The following is a 19,049-nucleotide window of genomic DNA, read 5'->3' on the forward strand; positions in this document are numbered from 1 at the left end:
ACCTCGTCTGTCACTCTCAATGTATTGAAGAAATGAAGTTCTTTTGTAGCTTTCACCCAAGAACAAAGCTGGCTATTAAAACATTGGAAATAACGCGATGTTTGTATTACTTAAAGTTTTGGGCCGAGTGGAGGGGGGGTGGGGTCCACACTTTTGATGTGACATTGAGAGAGCTGAAGGGGCAATGAATGACTAGCGTGTGTGGGGGGGGGAGAGCAGGGGGAGGGGAAAAAGAAAGCATGGTAAAAATGGTAGGACTATAACAAACTCTTCAAAAGTCAAAAGTGTTATGATCCAATATTTTATGATCAAATTTGGGATCTAGTGCTGCTATTTCATACGATGAGAACATAGGATCTATTGATAACTACTTTACATCAAAACTCACAGTGCTAATAAAAGGGAGATGAATAGTCTAAACAAGTTAAACATTATTTTAAAGGAATTAAAACTAGTAAAAACAAGCAAGAAAAAAATATACTTTTTTTAAAACAAAGGAGGAAAAAAAACGCTAATTACTGCCATATATCTGAAAAGGGTTTAGCTCCTTTTCTGCTATACAACAGGAAATGGGAGAAAAAAAATGTTCAAACTTTTTAATATAACTTTGTTAAAAAAAATGTCTAATATATATTCTACCCAGAGTGGCATTAATGATTCTAAAATATAGGATTATTTTCCTCGGAACACTGGCTTGAATAGGTCTTCCACGAACTACTGGCATAATTAACTAGTAAGACACCACATGAGTTAATCTCTCAAAAGAATAAGCAAAGTGTTCCGCTAAATACTCAAAATGCGCGAAGTGTTCCGTAAAGGAAAAAGTTTGGGAAACACTGTAAGACAAATTGTATGTACAGAACACATAAGAAAGAAGCCAGGCACATGATACATTGAACATACTGGATTTGTAAGGCAGCCTTTATTGGCAATAAATATGAACAGTTCAAAATCAATAACACATTTCAATTTTAACCTGTAGGTGTGACCAACAAGTTATGACAGATAATTTTTGAGTATAATAATACTGTTTTTTAAATTCTGTATTATCGTATATTCATGTAAATACAGAAAACAAAACAGGAACTTAAAGAGGCACACATGTTAATGACTAGAGATTTTGTTCTGGTGAGGTAAACATGTCCTTCATCACTTGATGCACAAAAAGTGAATATCGAGACAGCTGCTTAATACGTCACACTTGGGCAGTATGGTGAGTTTAGGTACAAACGAACAAGATTTTAAGTGTCTTTATTTTTTTTACTCCGTGCGAAGTTCCAAACTCAATAAACTCTTTGAAAAGACCTATGTTCCAAGTCTTAAGGCAGTTTCAATAAGCCTTTCATGTAATAGAAAGATTTTGCCTTATTGAATAGCAGCCACCTTTTTAATAGCACAGAACCAATGTTTTATTTATTATTTCATTTTATTTCCATTCTACTCTTTCGAAGACAGTGTATCTTTGTTTCGTATGGACAAATATTATTTTTCCTTAATGGGCAGTTGAGCATCTTTCTGGACATGAGGCAAGCTTAAAGCCACCGCAGCCCTAAACGACTCCTGTACGGCCAATTAAGGGAAGTCAAGCGCTCACAAGGTTGACTAAAGGCTTCAGGGACACCCTCAAAACTTCTCTGAAAGCCTTCAGCATTGACCCTGCCACCTGTGAGACAGAAGAACATGATAGAGCATCATGGTGTCGCGTTGTGAAAACTGGCGCACAAATTGCAGAGGGCAAGAGAACAGCTCTGGCAGAAGAAAAACGTCAGAGAAGAAAAGCAAGACCAAAGACACTAGCTCCAACTGCAATAACCTGCCCAGTGTATATATATAAACGAGGCTTAGGGAAGTTAACAATGAAACTTTCGTTGAGTTCATTAACTAGAAGGCACTTTTGTGTTTACTTTATTACCTTGTGGTTTAGTTGGGACTTCAAGTTTTTCTTCCATTCTTCGCCTATCTTATATTTATGTACAAAGTAGTATCTAAACAACAAAGTCTACTTGCTGTATACATCGTCTTGGATTATTGAAAGTCGCAATCAGTCACTACGACTAATGTCGTAATTGCGTCCTATAAAATGACAGTTCAACACTAGAGTACGGGAAAGTATTACTGGTTTTTTTTTCTCGGAAGAACACAGTAAATTACATGCCCTTTTTGTCCCCTCCACTAATCACGTCTGCCAATGACTGCAGGTCCGCGTGCCGCTGTGCTGGCGTGGTTCGCGAAATCTCAACACTTGTCGTAGTAGGATCCTGCCTGCATGGACGAAGACATTGACGGTCCCGAACCGTAGAAATAAGCAGCTGACGACTTCCGGTCACATGGTGTGTGCCTGGTGAACTGTTGGCCTTGAATCCCGAGTCCTGCGAAAGAAAAGACAACAGAAAATTATTGAGCTATGAAGTTACTTTAGATCAATTGTGCGAAAACTTTTTAAATTTCCGACACATATGTTTCAGACCGAATCAGACCAAAATATTGTTGAGCACAAAGGAACTCGGCGGCTTTATTCTGCACTGCGGCATGAGCTTGGGATGTGATGATGTTTTCGTGCCTAGATTGTGACGATTTTATAGTAATGAGTGTGTGTATAGAACGAATCAAACAGAATCGCTTGCATGAGAAATATAAAATGACTAAAATTAAACTGAAGCGGTTTCTAGACTTCTTTTTACTTTCATTTAATTGGCTCCTTCAAAACATTAATTCAATAATTCACACTACATCACTACTTGACATATATTCTTTAACTTAATAACACTTCCATCTACTGATGCAACTGAACAACTGAACTGTTCTTCTATCTTCTAAACTTCAACTTGACTTTCACTAATAATTGACTTCAAAGATATAAAGTACTCAAACACTTTTAACGACTTACTGACCCGCAACAACTGTAGGACCTCAACTTATGCACTTTCCCTAATTTATACTTTTTAAAATCTCTTTTCTAGGATCCCAGTAACTTCTATTCTAAATATTTCTATCAGTTGACCTTCTAGAAACTGATGCTCGCGATATTTTTTTCTGACCTCTTTCTCTGATTGGTTAATTATAATTAACACGTGCTTACCCCTGTGACATTTTTTTTTACCTGACATTTCTAGAAAGAAGTAGAATGAGGTCATAGCATCCATTCGTGACATGGGATACCTCCTTGTCACCGGCGGACATGGCTTGCAAGCCGTAGTCTGGGTATCACTCCCTTAGGTTTTAGGTTTTTAGTTAGGTCTTGCATCCAATACTATATCTAGATCCCCCTAGGGGCAGGCCTTTTGAATGCTACAATGACGTGCAATCTGTGGGCGTCTGTCTTTTGATGTCGGCATGTATTGGACGATCTATTCGATATGAAGATTATTGCGCCCTAGATCAAAACTTCTGCATGACTTCAAGGGGTGACGCTGAGCGGGATTCGAACACAGGACCATACCAAAATTTCTGCAGAGATTATTAACTCTATTATAAGTTAATAAATTAAAATCCGCAATTAATTCACTTCGTGGCCTACTAGCTAGTTATTCCAGTTGTTCGGCGAACACAGTTTCAAAAAACCCTGATATAGAGCCGGTTTTGAAAGGACTATCGCTTTCTGGAGAATGCTATCATGTTCGGGAATATCCGAAGGCAAGGCTTTATAGATTCAAGAGTTGAATACATTTAAGTTCAGGACAATTTTGCGTATCGTTTTCTAAGTCTAGATTTAAAGGCCTGTCATTGGAATTATTCAATAGAAAAACATGGTGTATTCAGCCGTGGTGTACCGATTAAATTTAAATTTGCTAAAAGTTTATTAAAAGAGTGTCTAAACTTTGCTTATATTTTTACGTAAATCTAATATGTCTTACATCTAGATTCTAGATACTTTATATACTTTTTAATGTTTTTCTTGTTAATTTATTTCATCGAGTGACTACGTATGTGGAGGCTACAACATGTTAGAATTCTGTGAGCTAAGGTCTCCAGAATGTCAGGGCGAGCTTTAAGTAATAGTCTGCCCATCAGCCAATTTCTTAGAATAACAGAAAGTTCTGGAATGAGCCTCGGCGTTAGCAGCCGTTACGAATAAATGAGAGAAATATGGAAGTCTCTTATAGTTGAGTTCCAATCATTCTCCCACACGGGGAACACGCCGCTGCCAATATGGCCACCACAAGAGGGGTTAAACGGATAGAGCAAAAAAGGAAGAAAAAAAAAGGAGGGCGAGGGGGGGGGGAGAAATAGAGGAATAAATGAAATGAATGTCATCAGGAAATTTTCTTGGCATTTCCCTCTGCCAATAGCGCAGTCATTTCGTCACATCCGCCTTCTCTTGCCCACCCCCTCTCCCGTCATCCACCATCATACACCTCCCTTCCAAAAACTCCCCCACCTCTGTCGTCTCCCCCCCCCCTCCAACTGTTTCCTATCTCGGTACCTGGGCCCCACGAAAATGAACCAACTCTGGAATATTAAGAGACCAACTTTTCACACGTGACCGGCACACACCGACAGGTTGAACAAAAGGCACGGGGTCCGGCCGGGCTTCTTAAAGACAGGGCGACATTAGATGCCGGCGAGGAGGGAAAATAGCAGCGGTTCGTGGCTTGGGCCCCAAATGAGTCCCACCTGATTTCAGGAGACCTCCGCAACGTTGCATGTGTTGAGCAAGGTGATGATCAATTGGTTTGAACACATGGGGAGGGAAAGGTTGTGAAGGAAGATGTGAAAGCTAAATTTAGTCTAACTACTAGCAGTATAGACCGTCGAAATAAGACTAAGATTTTCGCATTTGCAATTGTTACACACAAAAAAAAAAAAAAAAGATTGTATGAGTTTAGAAAATGATTTAACTTTTGGATGTTTCAAGCAGTGGCACAAAGCTTTAATAACACAAGCAATCCTTGGGTACAAAACCTCAAATTTATTTCATAAACAATTTTGTCCTATATCATACAGAATAACTTTTTCATACTCTAAAATCACAATCAGCTTGTACATAGGCTACTTTGACACTAGTGAATTCCTTAGCAGAACTCCTTTGATGGTCTGAGATGCCGAAATGCTGTTAACTGGATATGTCGATTCCAATTTAGATTGAATAGCATCAAGCGTTAGATGTTGGATTGAGATGATAGATACAAATGTTGGATTACATCTTAGAATTAAAATGTTGGATAGTAGATGTTGGAATATTAATTTTTATTAGGAGGATAAATGTATTAAAATGTCAGATTAATATGTTAGATGTTGCAGTACGACGCTAGATTAAGATGTTGGATGTCAGATGTTGGATTAAGTTATTAGTCAAATGTGTAAGATGCTACATAATGGATTAAGATATAAGATTAAGATGTTAGATGGTATAGTTAAATTAAGAGGCTAGATTAAGAGATTAGACGTTGAATTCAAATACTAGATTAATGTTAGATGTTATATTAAGAGAATAGATTCACACATTTTATGTTTAATGTTAGATGTTATATTAAGAGAATAGATTCACACATTTTATGTTTAATGTTAGATGTTATATTAAGAGAATAGATTCACACATTTTATGTTTAATGTTAGATGTTATATTAAGAGAATAGATTCACACATTTTATGTTTAATGTTAGATGTTATATTAAGAGAATAGATTCACACATTTTATGTTTAATGTTAGATGTTATATTAAGAGAATAGATTCACACATTTTATGTTTAATGTTAGATGTTATATTAAGAGAATAGATTCACACATTTTATGTTTAATGTTAGATGTTATATTAAGAGAATAGATTCACACATTTTATGTTTAATGTTAGATGTTATATTAAGAGAATAGATTCACACATTTTATGTTTAATGTTAGATGTTATATTAAGAGAATAGATTCACACATTTTATGTTTAATGTTAGATGTTATATTAAGAGAATAGATTCACACATTTTATGTTTAATGTTAGATGTTATATTAAGAGAATAGATTCACACATTTTATGTTTAATGTTAGATGTTATATTAAGAGAATAGATTCACACATTTTATGTTTAATGTTAGATGTTATATTAAGAGAATAGATTCACACATTTTATGTTTAATGTTAGATGTTATATTAAGAGAATAGATTCACACATTTTATGTTTAATGTTAGATGTTATATTAAGAGAATAGATTCACACATTTTATGTTTAATGTTAGATGTTATATTAAGAGAATAGATTCACACATTTTATGTTTAATGTTAGATGTTATATTAAGAGAATAGATTCACACATTTTATGTTTAATGTTAGATGTTATATTAAGAGAATAGATTCACACATTTTATGTTTAATGTTAGATGTTATATTAAGAGAATAGATTCACACATTTTATGTTTAATGTTAGATGTTATATTAAGAGAATAGATTCACACATTTTATGTTTAATGTTAGATGTTATATTAAGAGAATAGATTCACACATTTTATGTTTAATGTTAGATGTTATATTAAGAGAATAGATTCACACATTTTATGTTTAATGTTAGATGTTATATTAAGAGAATAGATTCACACATTTTATGTTTAATGTTAGATGTTATATTAAGAGAATAGATTCACACATTTTATGTTTAATGTTAGATGTTATATTAAGAGAATAGATTCACACATTTTATGTTTAATGTTAGATGTTATATTAAGAGAATAGATTCACACATTTTATGTTTAATGTTAGATGTTATATTAAGAGAATAGATTCACACATTTTATGTTTAATGTTAGATGTTATATTAAGAGAATAGATTCACACATTTTATGTTTAATGTTAGATGTTATATTAAGAGAATAGATTCACACATTTTATGTTTAATGTTAGATGTTATATTAAGAGAATAGATTCACACATTTTATGTTTAATGTTAGATGTTATATTAAGAGAATAGATTCACACATTTTATGTTTAATGTTAGATGTTATATTAAGAGAATAGATTCACACATTTTATGTTTAATGTTAGATGTTATATTAAGAGAATAGATTCACACATTTTATGTTTAATGTTAGATGTTATATTAAGAGAATAGATTCACACATTTTATGTTTAATGTTAGATGTTATATTAAGAGAATAGATTCACACATTTTATGTTTAATGTTAGATGTTATATTAAGAGAATAGATTCACACATTTTATGTTTAATGTTAGATGTTATATTAAGAGAATAGATTCACACATTTTATGTTTAATGTTAGATGTTATATTAAGAGAATAGATTCACACATTTTATGTTTAATGTTAGATGTTATATTAAGAGAATAGATTCACACATTTTATGTTTAATGTTAGATGTTATATTAAGAGAATAGATTCACACATTTTATGTTTAATGTTAGATGTTATATTAAGAGAATAGATTCACACATTTTATGTTTAATGTTAGATGTTATATTAAGAGAATAGATTCACACATTTTATGTTTAATGTTAGATGTTATATTAAGAGAATAGATTCACACATTTTATGTTTAATGTTAGATGTTATATTAAGAGAATAGATTCACACATTTTATGTTTAATGTTAGATGTTATATTAAGAGAATAGATTCACACATTTTATGTTTAATGTTAGATGTTATATTAAGAGAATAGATTCACACATTTTATGTTTAATGTTAGATGTTATATTAAGAGAATAGATTCACACATTTTATGTTTAATGTTAGATGTTATATTAAGAGAATAGATTCACACATTTTATGTTTAATGTTAGATGTTATATTAAGAGAATAGATTCACACATTTTATGTTTAATGTTAGATGTTATATTAAGAGAATAGATTCACACATTTTATGTTTAATGTTAGATGTTATATTAAGAGAATAGATTCACACATTTTATGTTTAATGTTAGATGTTATATTAAGAGAATAGATTCACACATTTTATGTTTAATGTTAGATGTTATATTAAGAGAATAGATTCACACATTTTATGTTTAATGTTAGATGTTATATTAAGAGAATAGATTCACACATTTTATGTTTAATGTTAGATGTTATATTAAGAGAATAGATTCACACATTTTATGTTTAATGTTAGATGTTATATTAAGAGAATAGATTCACACATTTTATGTTTAATGTTAGATGTTATATTAAGAGAATAGATTCACACATTTTATGTTTAATGTTAGATGTTATATTAAGAGAATAGATTCACACATTTTATGTTTAATGTTAGATGTTATATTAAGAGAATAGATTCACACATTTTATGTTTAATGTTAGATGTTATATTAAGAGAATAGATTCACACATTTTATGTTTAATGTTAGATGTTATATTAAGAGAATAAGATTCACACATTTTATGTTTAATGTTAGATGTTATATTAAGAGAATAGATTCACACATTTTATGTTTAATGTTAGATGTTATATTAAGAGAATAGATTCACACATTTTATGTTTAATGTTAGATGTTATATTAAGAGAATAGATTCACACATTTTATGTTTAATGTTAGATGTTATATTAAGAGAATAGATTCACACATTTTATGTTTAATGTTAGATGTTATATTAAGAGAATAGATTCACACATTTTATGTTTAATGTTAGATGTTATATTAAGAGAATAGATTCACACATTTTATGTTTAATGTTAGATGTTATATTAAGAGAATAGATTCACACATTTTATGTTTAATGTTAGATGTTATATTAAGAGAATAGATTCACACATTTTATGTTTAATGGTTAGATGGTTATATTAAGAGAATAGATTCACACATTTTATGTTTAATGTTAGATGTTATATTAAGAGAATAGATTCACACATTTTATGTTTAATGTTAGATGTTATATTAAGAGAATAGATTCACACATTTTATGTTTAATGTTAGATGTTATATTAAGAGAATAGATTCACACATTTATGTTTAATGTTAGATGTTATATTAAGAGAATAGATTCACACATTTTATGTTTAATGTTAGATGTTATATTAAGAGAATAGATTCACACATTTATGTTTAATGTTAGATGTTATATTAAGAGAATAGATTCACACATTTTATGTTTAATGTTAGATGTTATATTAAGAGAATAGATTCACACATTTTATGTTTAATGTTAGATGTTATATTAAGAGAATAGATTCACACATTTTATGTTTAATGTTAGATGTTATATTAAGAGAATAGATTCACACATTTTATGTTTAATGTTAGATGTTATATTAAGAGAATAGATTCACACATTTTATGTTTAATGTTAGATGTTATATTAAGAGAATAGATTCACAACATTTTATGTTTAATGTTAGATGTTATATTAAGAGAATAGATTCACACATTTTATGTTTAATGTTAGATGTTATATTAAGAGAATAGATTCACACATTTTATGTTTAATGTTAGATGTTATATTAAGAGAATAGATTCACACATTTTATGTTTAATGTTAGATGTTATATTAAGAGAATAGATTCACACATTTTATGTTTAATGTTAGATGTTATATTAAGAGAATAGATTCACACATTTTATGTTTAATGTTAGATGTTATATTAAGAGAATAGATTCACACATTTTATGTTTAATGTTAGATGTTATATTAAGAGAATAGATTCACACATTTTATGTTTAATGTTAGATGTTATATTAAGAGAATAGATTCACACATTTTATGTTTAATGTTAGATGTTATATTAAGAGAATAGATTCACACATTTTATGTTTAATGTTAGATGTTATATTAAGAGAATAGATTCACACATTTTATGTTTAATGTTAGATGTTATATTAAGAGAATAGATTCACACATTTTATGTTTAATGTTAGATGTTATATTAAGAGAATAGATTCACACATTTTATGTTTAATGTTAGATGTTATATTAAGAGAATAGATTCACACATTTTATGTTTAATGTTAGATGTTATATTAAGAGAATAGATTCACACATTTTATGTTTAATGTTAGATGTTATATTAAGAGAATAGATTCACACATTTTATGTTTAATGTTAGATGTTATATTAAGAGAATAGATTCACACATTTTATGTTTAATGTTAGATGTTATATTAAGAGAATAGATTCACACATTTTATGTTTAATGTTAGATGTTATATTAAGAGAATAGATTCACACATTTTATGTTTAATGTTAGATGTTATATTAAGAGAATAGATTCACACATTTTATGTTTAATGTTAGATGTTATATTAAGAGAATAGATTCACACATTTTATGTTTAATGTTAGATGTTATATTAAGAGAATAGATTCACACATTTTATGTTTAATGTTAGATGTTATATTAAGAGAATAGATTCACACATTTTATGTTTAATGTTAGATGTTATATTAAGAGAATAGATTCACACATTTTATGTTTAATGTTAGATGTTATATTAAGAGAATAGATTCACACATTTTATGTTTAATGTTAGATGTTATATTAAGAGAATAGATTCACACATTTTATGTTTAATGTTAGATGTTATATTAAGAGAATAGATTCACACATTTTATGTTTAATGTTAGATGTTATATTAAGAGAATAGATTCACACATTTTATGTTTAATGTTAGATGTTATATTAAGAGAATAGATTCACACATTTTATGTTTAATGTTAGATGTTATATTAAGAGAATAGATTCACACATTTTATGTTTAATGTTAGATGTTATATTAAGAGAATAGATTCACACATTTTATGTTTAATGTTAGATGTTATATTAAGAGAATAGATTCACACATTTTATGTTTAATGTTAGATGTTATATTAAGAGAATAGATTCACACATTTTATGTTTAATGTTAGATGTTATATTAAGAGAATAGATTCACACATTTTATGTTTAATGTTAGATGTTATATTAAGAGAATAGATTCACACATTTTATGTTTAATGTTAGATGTTATATTAAGAGAATAGATTCACACATTTTATGTTTAATGTTAGATGTTATATTAAGAGAATAGATTCACACATTTTATGTTTAATGTTAGATGTTATATTAAGAGAATAGATTCACACATTTTATGTTTAATGTTAGATGTTATATTAAGAGAATAGATTCACACATTTTATGTTTAATGTTAGATGTTATATTAAGAGAATAGATTCACACATTTTATGTTTAATGTTAGATGTTATATTAAGAGAATAGATTCACACATTTTATGTTTAATGTTAGATGTTATATTAAGAGAATAGATTCACACATTTTATGTTTAATGTTAGATGTTATATTAAGAGAATAGATTCACACATTTTATGTTTAATGTTAGATGTTATATTAAGAGAATAGATTCACACATTTTATGTTTAATGTTAGATGTTATATTAAGAGAATAGATTCACACATTTTATGTTTAATGTTAGATGTTATATTAAGAGAATAGATTCACACATTTTATGTTTAATGTTAGATGTTATATTAAGAGAATAGATTCACACATTTTATGTTTAATGTTAGATGTTATTTGTTGTATAAAATGCCTATAAATATTAAATTAAAAATTTGTAACATTTTCTTGTGTTATTCCCCCCGCCCTCTCGCCAATTCTCTTATTTCCTATCTCTTTCTTTCTTTCTCTCTCTCTCTTCTATCACTCTCTCTCTTCTCACACACTCTCTCTCTCTTTGCCTCCTGATAGGTCATCGTCTTTTCAAGTGCGCTCAAAAAGAGCCCTCCCGTGAAAGAAATGGCCCCTGGAAGAGGGAGTACTCATCAGCCACTAGAGGGCACTTTGTGATAGACTTCCCTACGCCCTTTGTTTCCCTTCGCTCTCACTTCAACCCGCAGCGTGTGTGGCGCTGAACTCAACCGCTCGGGCGAGGGGAAAAGACGAGGAGGAGAAAGGGGGCGCCGGCACCCTCTCCTCAACGACACAGAAGACCTTCGGGGGCCAACCTCGTCATCTTTCTCAATAGCAACGATTCAGCAGCTGGGGGAAAGAATGAATAATAGTGGGCAGGGGAGAAGGGAGACAACACTATTGGGAGGGTTGAATAAGGAAATACTAGATTATCTTCTCTTGGCCTGGAGTCAGACCACCGCAGTGGCGTAACAGAACTAAAGGAAAATGTACAAACGGCTTTCCTCAAGTATTGGAGGATGCTGGAACAGAGGCGTAGTGGAAGAAGTACGGTCAGAAGGTATATTGGTTGCAGGTGCTTTAAATACACACACACACACAAAGTTCGATACACAGAATCCAAAAACGATGAATTAAAACAGGAACATTTCAATGGCAGTATTCGTTGATTTAAAAAATACTAAGTCTATAAACTAAGTTATTAAATTAAATCAAGGGCTCAAGTCATCGTACCTGCTGTGAAGAGTTTCTTCCTAAGGGCAGATAATTTTAAAATCAACAGCATGAGAATAGAGTAAAACAAGAAAATTCCCCTTTTAGACCTTGCCATCTCTAGGGCCAATGATGTCAAGGCTATCTGTTTCTGTGGCCCAATGCTAACGGGGGTGTCTTGTGGCATCCACAATGACCAACCGCTTTTACTTTTCCCCAACTAATGTCAGGTACCCATTAGAGCTGGGAAGACTCAGTGGCGCCCTGAAGATACCGAAAGTAAAAATCCCAGTCTTCACCAGGATTCGAACCCGGTAGCCAGAGCATGCGCTCTACCACTCAGCCACTGCGCCTCCATGTGTCTTAGTAAGGTCCGCCAATGACTAATGTCAGGTGCTCATTAGAGCTGGGTGGGCTCAGGGGCGCCCTGAAAATCCCGAAAATCCAAATCTATCTTCAGCGGGATTCAAACCGAAAAACTATTGGTTCTGAAGCCAAACGCTTTATCACTCAGCCCCCCCCCCCCCCCCCGAAAGATAATGTAAATTAATTTGACCATAAAGAAAAAGTTGGTTATGCCGTTGGTAAATGTGGTAGACGTTCATAAATATGTGACAATCTTTGGTACGTAGTCACTGACCCGTGATGCGAGTTGTTACTTTTGTCACCCTCTCGTTACGTCCTTGATAACTAGAGAAGGGATTTCATTTCTTCTCTTAATACGATCTCATTGTCTGGCATCAAGTGGACGGAATTTGTAATTAAACATTCCTTAAAGATTTGATGTGCTCTTCTTGAACTTTATAAAGGTGAGTTCCACACGTCGCCATTTTTTGTTTTGAGGGAGATTGAAGTGCAGTCTATCGTCTGTTCACCAACAAATAGTTCAGCTTAATCTTCAGCCACAGCTTCATCTGGAAGTGTTAGTGTAGAGAGTTACATTCTTAGACGAGGCTTGGGTAAAGCTGAGTTGAAGCTGACAGTTTTGAATGGTCGAAAGATAACAAAAGAGACTCTCTCTCTCTCTCTCTCTTTCTCTCTCTCTCATATGTATATATATACGCTTTTGTGTGTATTTGAGCATACAAAGACGAGCGTTACAATACACACAGGCATATATCAATTCCTATATCTGACTACCGAAGAAAGCAAAGACAGTTTTAACTAGACTTAGTAATTCTGAAATGGTAATACTGCATCAATGACCATACGCCGGATGTCTTAAGGGGAAAAATTCTAAATTTGTTTGACCGGAAGTGATAAGGAGTGTCGTGACGAAACTGGGCGAGCTGTGATCATGCATTCATGTTATTAAGATTGGTTTAGAAATGACAGTATGCTGTGTACATTGGAAACGTCTTACAGCAGTTCTAAATGACAGTATGCTGTGTACATTGGAAACGTCTTACAGCAGTTCTAAATGACAGTATGCTGTGTACATTGGAAACGTCTTACAGCAGTTCTAAATGACAGTATGCTGTGTACATTGGAAACGTCTTACAGCAGTTCTGTTTTCTTTCCACTTTTTGGATGAATTATTTGACAACGAATTTACTTTTCAATGAAGAGATTTTCAAATTGGTCCTTCACTATCTCGTCCTAACTTAAAAAACCCAAGACAATGACCCGCTATATGAAAGTTAAGCCCATAAATATGCAGACCAATATACAGACCAATATGCAGACCAATATACAGACAAAATATAGCTCATAGGAGGCAGATTTTTAATAATAGTACTTCATCCCGATTCGAGAAATCAACATGGCGGCTTTGAACAGTGCCTGAGAATCTAAGTGGGTCTCTAGTACCAACAAAACTACGTGTTGAGCTAGAGAGAGAGAGTAGCAATAGAGAAGTGAGAAGGCGGGCACTTGAAGATAAATGAATCTATAATCTGTCACTTGGTTCTGTTGCTTAGCCACCTCTTCTCACGTGTCTTGTCCATCGCTTGGGGGGATAGATGTGCCTCCAGAAGCCACCCAGACACAAGAGAAATCCCTCTCTCATTTACCACCTTCGCTCTCCTCTGAAGCCCTCCGACCCCCAAGATCACCCTCTCCTAACTGTATGTCCTCTTCAACACACCCATAAGTTGGTGGGACATGTGTGGGAGGGAAGAAATCATACACCTATGTCCACGTGGAGTCACTTCCCTTGTGGCGTGCTGAACAGCAAACATATGGAGCTAATAGAAAGAAGAATAGAAGAGAGAGGCAGAGAGAGGCAGAGAGAAGCAGAGAAATGGAGCGAGAGAGAATGGGAAACACACTGAGAGAAACAGAGAGAGAGAAATATAGTGAGGGAAAGTGAGTTAAAGGAGAAATAGAAAATTGGGGAGAAAGGGAGAAACAGGCGGAGAGAGAAAGAGAAAAAGAGAGAGAGAAAGACAGAGAAACATGCGAATCATTTTGGCACTGGATTTTAAACTTTAAAAACCTAATTTTTTTGTTTTATTAACAAAAAAAAAAACCCACTAAAAATAAGAAGGCACTACCCGCGTGTCGCTGGATTAGAAATAGTGCATTATTTCATGTGTCCTAATTACACAATCCTGAAGATATTGATCTTTGTAGTCGGAATGACAGTAAGGAGTTATCTGTTCCTTCCTATCATCAAAATGTTTTATTTAGTTATTTGTTTTCCTTATAAACTACTAGCCTGACATTACCCGCGGCCTGCGGGTCTAAGTTTGTGTTTACTAATCTAGTGGATTGGATTGAGATGTATGTTAAACTTAGCTAATGATCCTTTCAAGTTTTTTCTCTTTCGCTACGAAAATAAAATTAGTTTTGCGAAAATGGGTTTACCCGTGGCCGATACATTCATATCTATTTAAAAACGAAAAGAGCGATAGCTTTGTTAAATGAATGGGATTATAAAGTAAACAATTAAACGAAATAATGTTTAGTACGTGATTCATGAATGAATATAGATCCAGGCCTATCTCAACTCGGCTTCACAGCTTTCGTAAACGAATGAGTCGAATGTATTAAAAATGCTTTTGAAAACCAAATTTGAATGTTAATTTGATCAAAATATGAAATGAATGGAGTATAATTAGTATGTTCATGTGTTAAAGTATAAAACTATCTGTGCGAAGAGAAGTTTTATCATCTTAGAGTTGAATTAGAGTTTTAGATCTAGGGATGGAAAGATGTGTGACCTTACGCCTACGGTATTGTCTAATGTAAGAATGTTCGTCAGGAAATCTGTAGTCACAGATATAAGGAACTAATTTATGTTAAAAAATGGTTTTGAAGCACAAATTGGAAGGTTAATTTTATTCTATAATGAAATCAATGGACCTTCCTTTGTATTTTCATTTGTCAAAGTAAAAAACTATCTGCACAAAGTGTATTTCTTAAAATTAGATCTAGATCTAAATCCTTTCGATCTTTTCTAATGTCAACATTGTAAACATGGCCTAGATCCATAAATACTATAGCTTTAATAGAGTCGGACAACTTTATTTTTTTTGGGGTCTTAAGTTTGTTTTAGGGCTACAGTACATACACTACGGTCTAAGTTAGTACCCAAGGAACATTCCTACCAAGTTTTATCAAGATTGGTCAAGCGGTTTTGATTTCTATTAGTCAAATACATAGTTTTTACATATACATACATACATACGCCTTACTTTATACTTTATAGTATAGATAATACAAAAAATGTCTGCCTGGTCGTGCGGTTTGCGCGCTGGACTGTCGTTCGGATTTATCGACGGTCGAGGGTTCAAACCCTGCCCGCTCCCATCCCCCGTCGTCCTGCGGGAGGTTTGGACTAGGAAGTAAACTATCTTCAACTCTGAAGGAACATCCGAAACATGTAAAACAAACATTTTACAAACAAATGAACCAATTTTAAAATCTGTTTCTTCCATCAGTCATTCGTTTTGTTTTGTATATTAAAGAATCGGTCGAACTAAATCAATCCTACAGATGTCAGGGTATCTGTGCTAGCTAGTAGCTTAGGATTATTTATAAGATTTATAATCTTAAACGTATGTTGTTATGTTTAGGACACAATGTTTGACGTGACAGTTCTAACGAAGTGACATTTGAAGATTGTTAGGGAAAAAAAAAAGGATTAAACAAATTAGAGACAGACAGACAGACAGACAGATAGATTTAGCGCTAACGATGAGACGACATTTTGGCCTTAGAAAGAAATTGTATTTTTATTCTAAATTGTCCCAAGAACAGAGTTGACTACTCTTGAAGTTCACTTCTTAAAAAGTTGACTCGTGATCAAAGATAGCGCGCAACATCTCTTTTGTTTCCTCCAAAGAATAATTCGACATATTGATACATGATAGTTCTAAGATAAGATGATACAATGTTCGGATACATCCATTCAAACTTTCCCACTCCCCGTTCTTTTTTAAAGACACTGCTAGGTTGTGTGGTATGCGCTCTAGACTGTCATCTTGCTGGTCCGGGTTCAAGCCCTGCCTGTAACCATCCCCAGCCGTCCCGCAGGACGTTTTGGGATAGAATGTAATGGGCTACAATTAAGAAAGACCACCCGAAACATGTCAAACAAACCGAGATGTTTTATATTGATAGATGGGCTTTTGAAATCATGGTTCTGACTCATTAAAATACAAAAAAAAAAGGTTAACCTATTGTTGTTTTTTAACACACTCTGTACAGGGGTATACAAAGGTCTTATAATCTTACCTAATGCCTTATAGACAAATACACACACTTACATATAAAACATATATACAATCTGACACACTCACATGTACAATGTTCAGGTTTCCTGTCAACTCAAGAATCTTGCACTTACAAAAAACATTTGGAAAAACAAAAAAACGTTTTTCCGACATATACTAAGAAAATATTTCCTGATCGAGATGTGGAAGAAAAAAAAAACAACCCAAAAACAACCCAACAACTGTAACAGTATTTCAACCCGTTCAGTGTCAGTTGAAGTCTACTCACTAACTAGGCATGTCTAAATGACTGCTCACGATCTAAGTGGTTCCATTTACCTCACGCCACAAGCCCCGCGCACACACGCAAGCTCCTACTATCACCTTTCACCTTTTTTTTTTCTTTTCTCAGTTTTTTTTCCTAATTTAAGTTTTGTTTTTAAAATGGCTGTTATATTATTCTTTCTGAAAAAGTGCCATAAATTTTGGGGAAAAAATGTTTCTCTTGCAAAGTTTCCTATTTTAAAATAGAGCTAGTTAGCTTGGTGGAACCTGGGTTTGTTAGATTTATTTATGTAGACAGCGCGGAGCATGTTCTGTGTTTTGAAAATGTTGGGGGACCGCAGAACAAAGCTGTTTGCTGAACATTCTAAACGTCACGTGACACAAAAAGTTGCCACCACAAAAAAAAACATGAACTAAAAAACGAAACAAAAATGGAAACAGAACGCCATTGTGTTGGAGCGTAGAGTCGTAGAGTGTAAAACATGGACAGACGTAGGCGTAGAGTTTAAATCATAGAGAGTCGTAGAAATTAAAGCTAAAAGCATAGACTAATGCATGGTGGCTGAGTAGTAAAGAGCTTGACGTCCCGGTTTGAATCTTGGTGAAGACTGATTTTTTTTTTAAACATCATAAAGGCGGTTGGTCATTGTTATAGACACCTCCGTCGGCCATACAAACAGATTTACTTTTACATCTGCCCTATAGGATAGAGATCGTTTTGACCTAAGGAATACATATATCTGTTAAAAAAACATACATACATACAAAGTAAGATTCCCCTTTCTGACCTTGAGATAGAGTAGATGATGTTAAGGTCATCTGTTAACGAGCAGGGTGTCATGTGGCCAGCACAACGACGAACCGCTTTTACTTTCCTCAACTAAAGTCAGGTACCCATTAGAATTGGGTGGACTCAGGGGCTCCCTAAAAATCCCAAAACTCAAAATCCCTGTCATCACCGAGACACGAAACCAGAACCTCGGTTCAGAAGCCAAGCGCTAAACCACATAGCCTTCGCGCCCCCTACCTACCTACATACATACGTACAATACAATACAATACAATACAATACATACATACATACATACATACATATATACATACATACATACATACATACATACATACATACATACATACATACATACATACATACATACATACATACATACATACATACTGTCATACATACATATTACAACCAGCTTCACACACTAGTAGAGATAGTGTTGCTATTCAATAATGTCATGAGTTTGAGTGTCCCCCCCCCCCATGCACCTATCTAAACAGATCTAATAATAGAGATTTACGACAATCCTTTATCTATTTTTTCCTTCTGTTTCTGTCTCCTAAGAAACTGTAATCCTATAAGAAGAGACTAGAAAAAAAACATTGAGGGGGAAGACGCTATTGCTGACACACACTAGGTGTCCGACTCTGACAGGTCCGTCAATCGGCTACCCCTATCGGCCCACATTTAGGTGAGACAACACGCCTATGTTTGTCTTGCGCGCTATGTGGAGATTGGGAGGGCGCCCTCCCTCCAAGAGGGTGCTCCCTTTTCCCTTCGCCCAACATATTTACCTTCCTCGAGAACGGTGTTTGTCTAATCCGCATCCACGGGCAGATATTTCATCCACCCACACCCGCGCCTCACCCACGACACCACCGCCCCAACCATGTAGGCACCCCGCTGAGATTGTGCTTGGGTTGCAATACGACTGCATTCAATGAATTTCTTTTATTTCATTTGACTACATCTACCTTTCTTTTATATTATTTTCTTCTTCTCCCTATTTCTAAGCAAGAGAAGTACGAGACGTTGATTAACGCGGTAT

General features: G+C 33.4%; 1 protein-coding gene across 2 annotated transcripts in view; it reads right to left on the reverse strand.

Annotated features, from left to right (window-relative positions):
• Positions 1 to 1,039: 1,039 nt before the first annotated feature.
• Positions 1,040 to 19,049, reverse strand: part of LOC106053296 (forkhead box protein F2-like) — a 68,301-nt gene continuing 50,291 nt past the window's right edge. For both annotated transcript variants that reach the window (XM_056036405.1, XM_056036404.1), the window contains exon 3: positions 1,040 to 2,369. In XM_056036405.1, coding sequence (XP_055892380.1) covers positions 2,236 to 2,369 — 134 coding nt within the window. In that variant the 3' untranslated portion in view covers positions 1,040 to 2,235. The remainder of the gene's footprint in view (positions 2,370 to 19,049) is intronic.

This window comes from Biomphalaria glabrata, chromosome 7, assembly GCF_947242115.1.
Source record: "Biomphalaria glabrata chromosome 7, xgBioGlab47.1, whole genome shotgun sequence".
NCBI lineage: Eukaryota > Metazoa > Mollusca > Gastropoda > Planorbidae > Biomphalaria > Biomphalaria glabrata.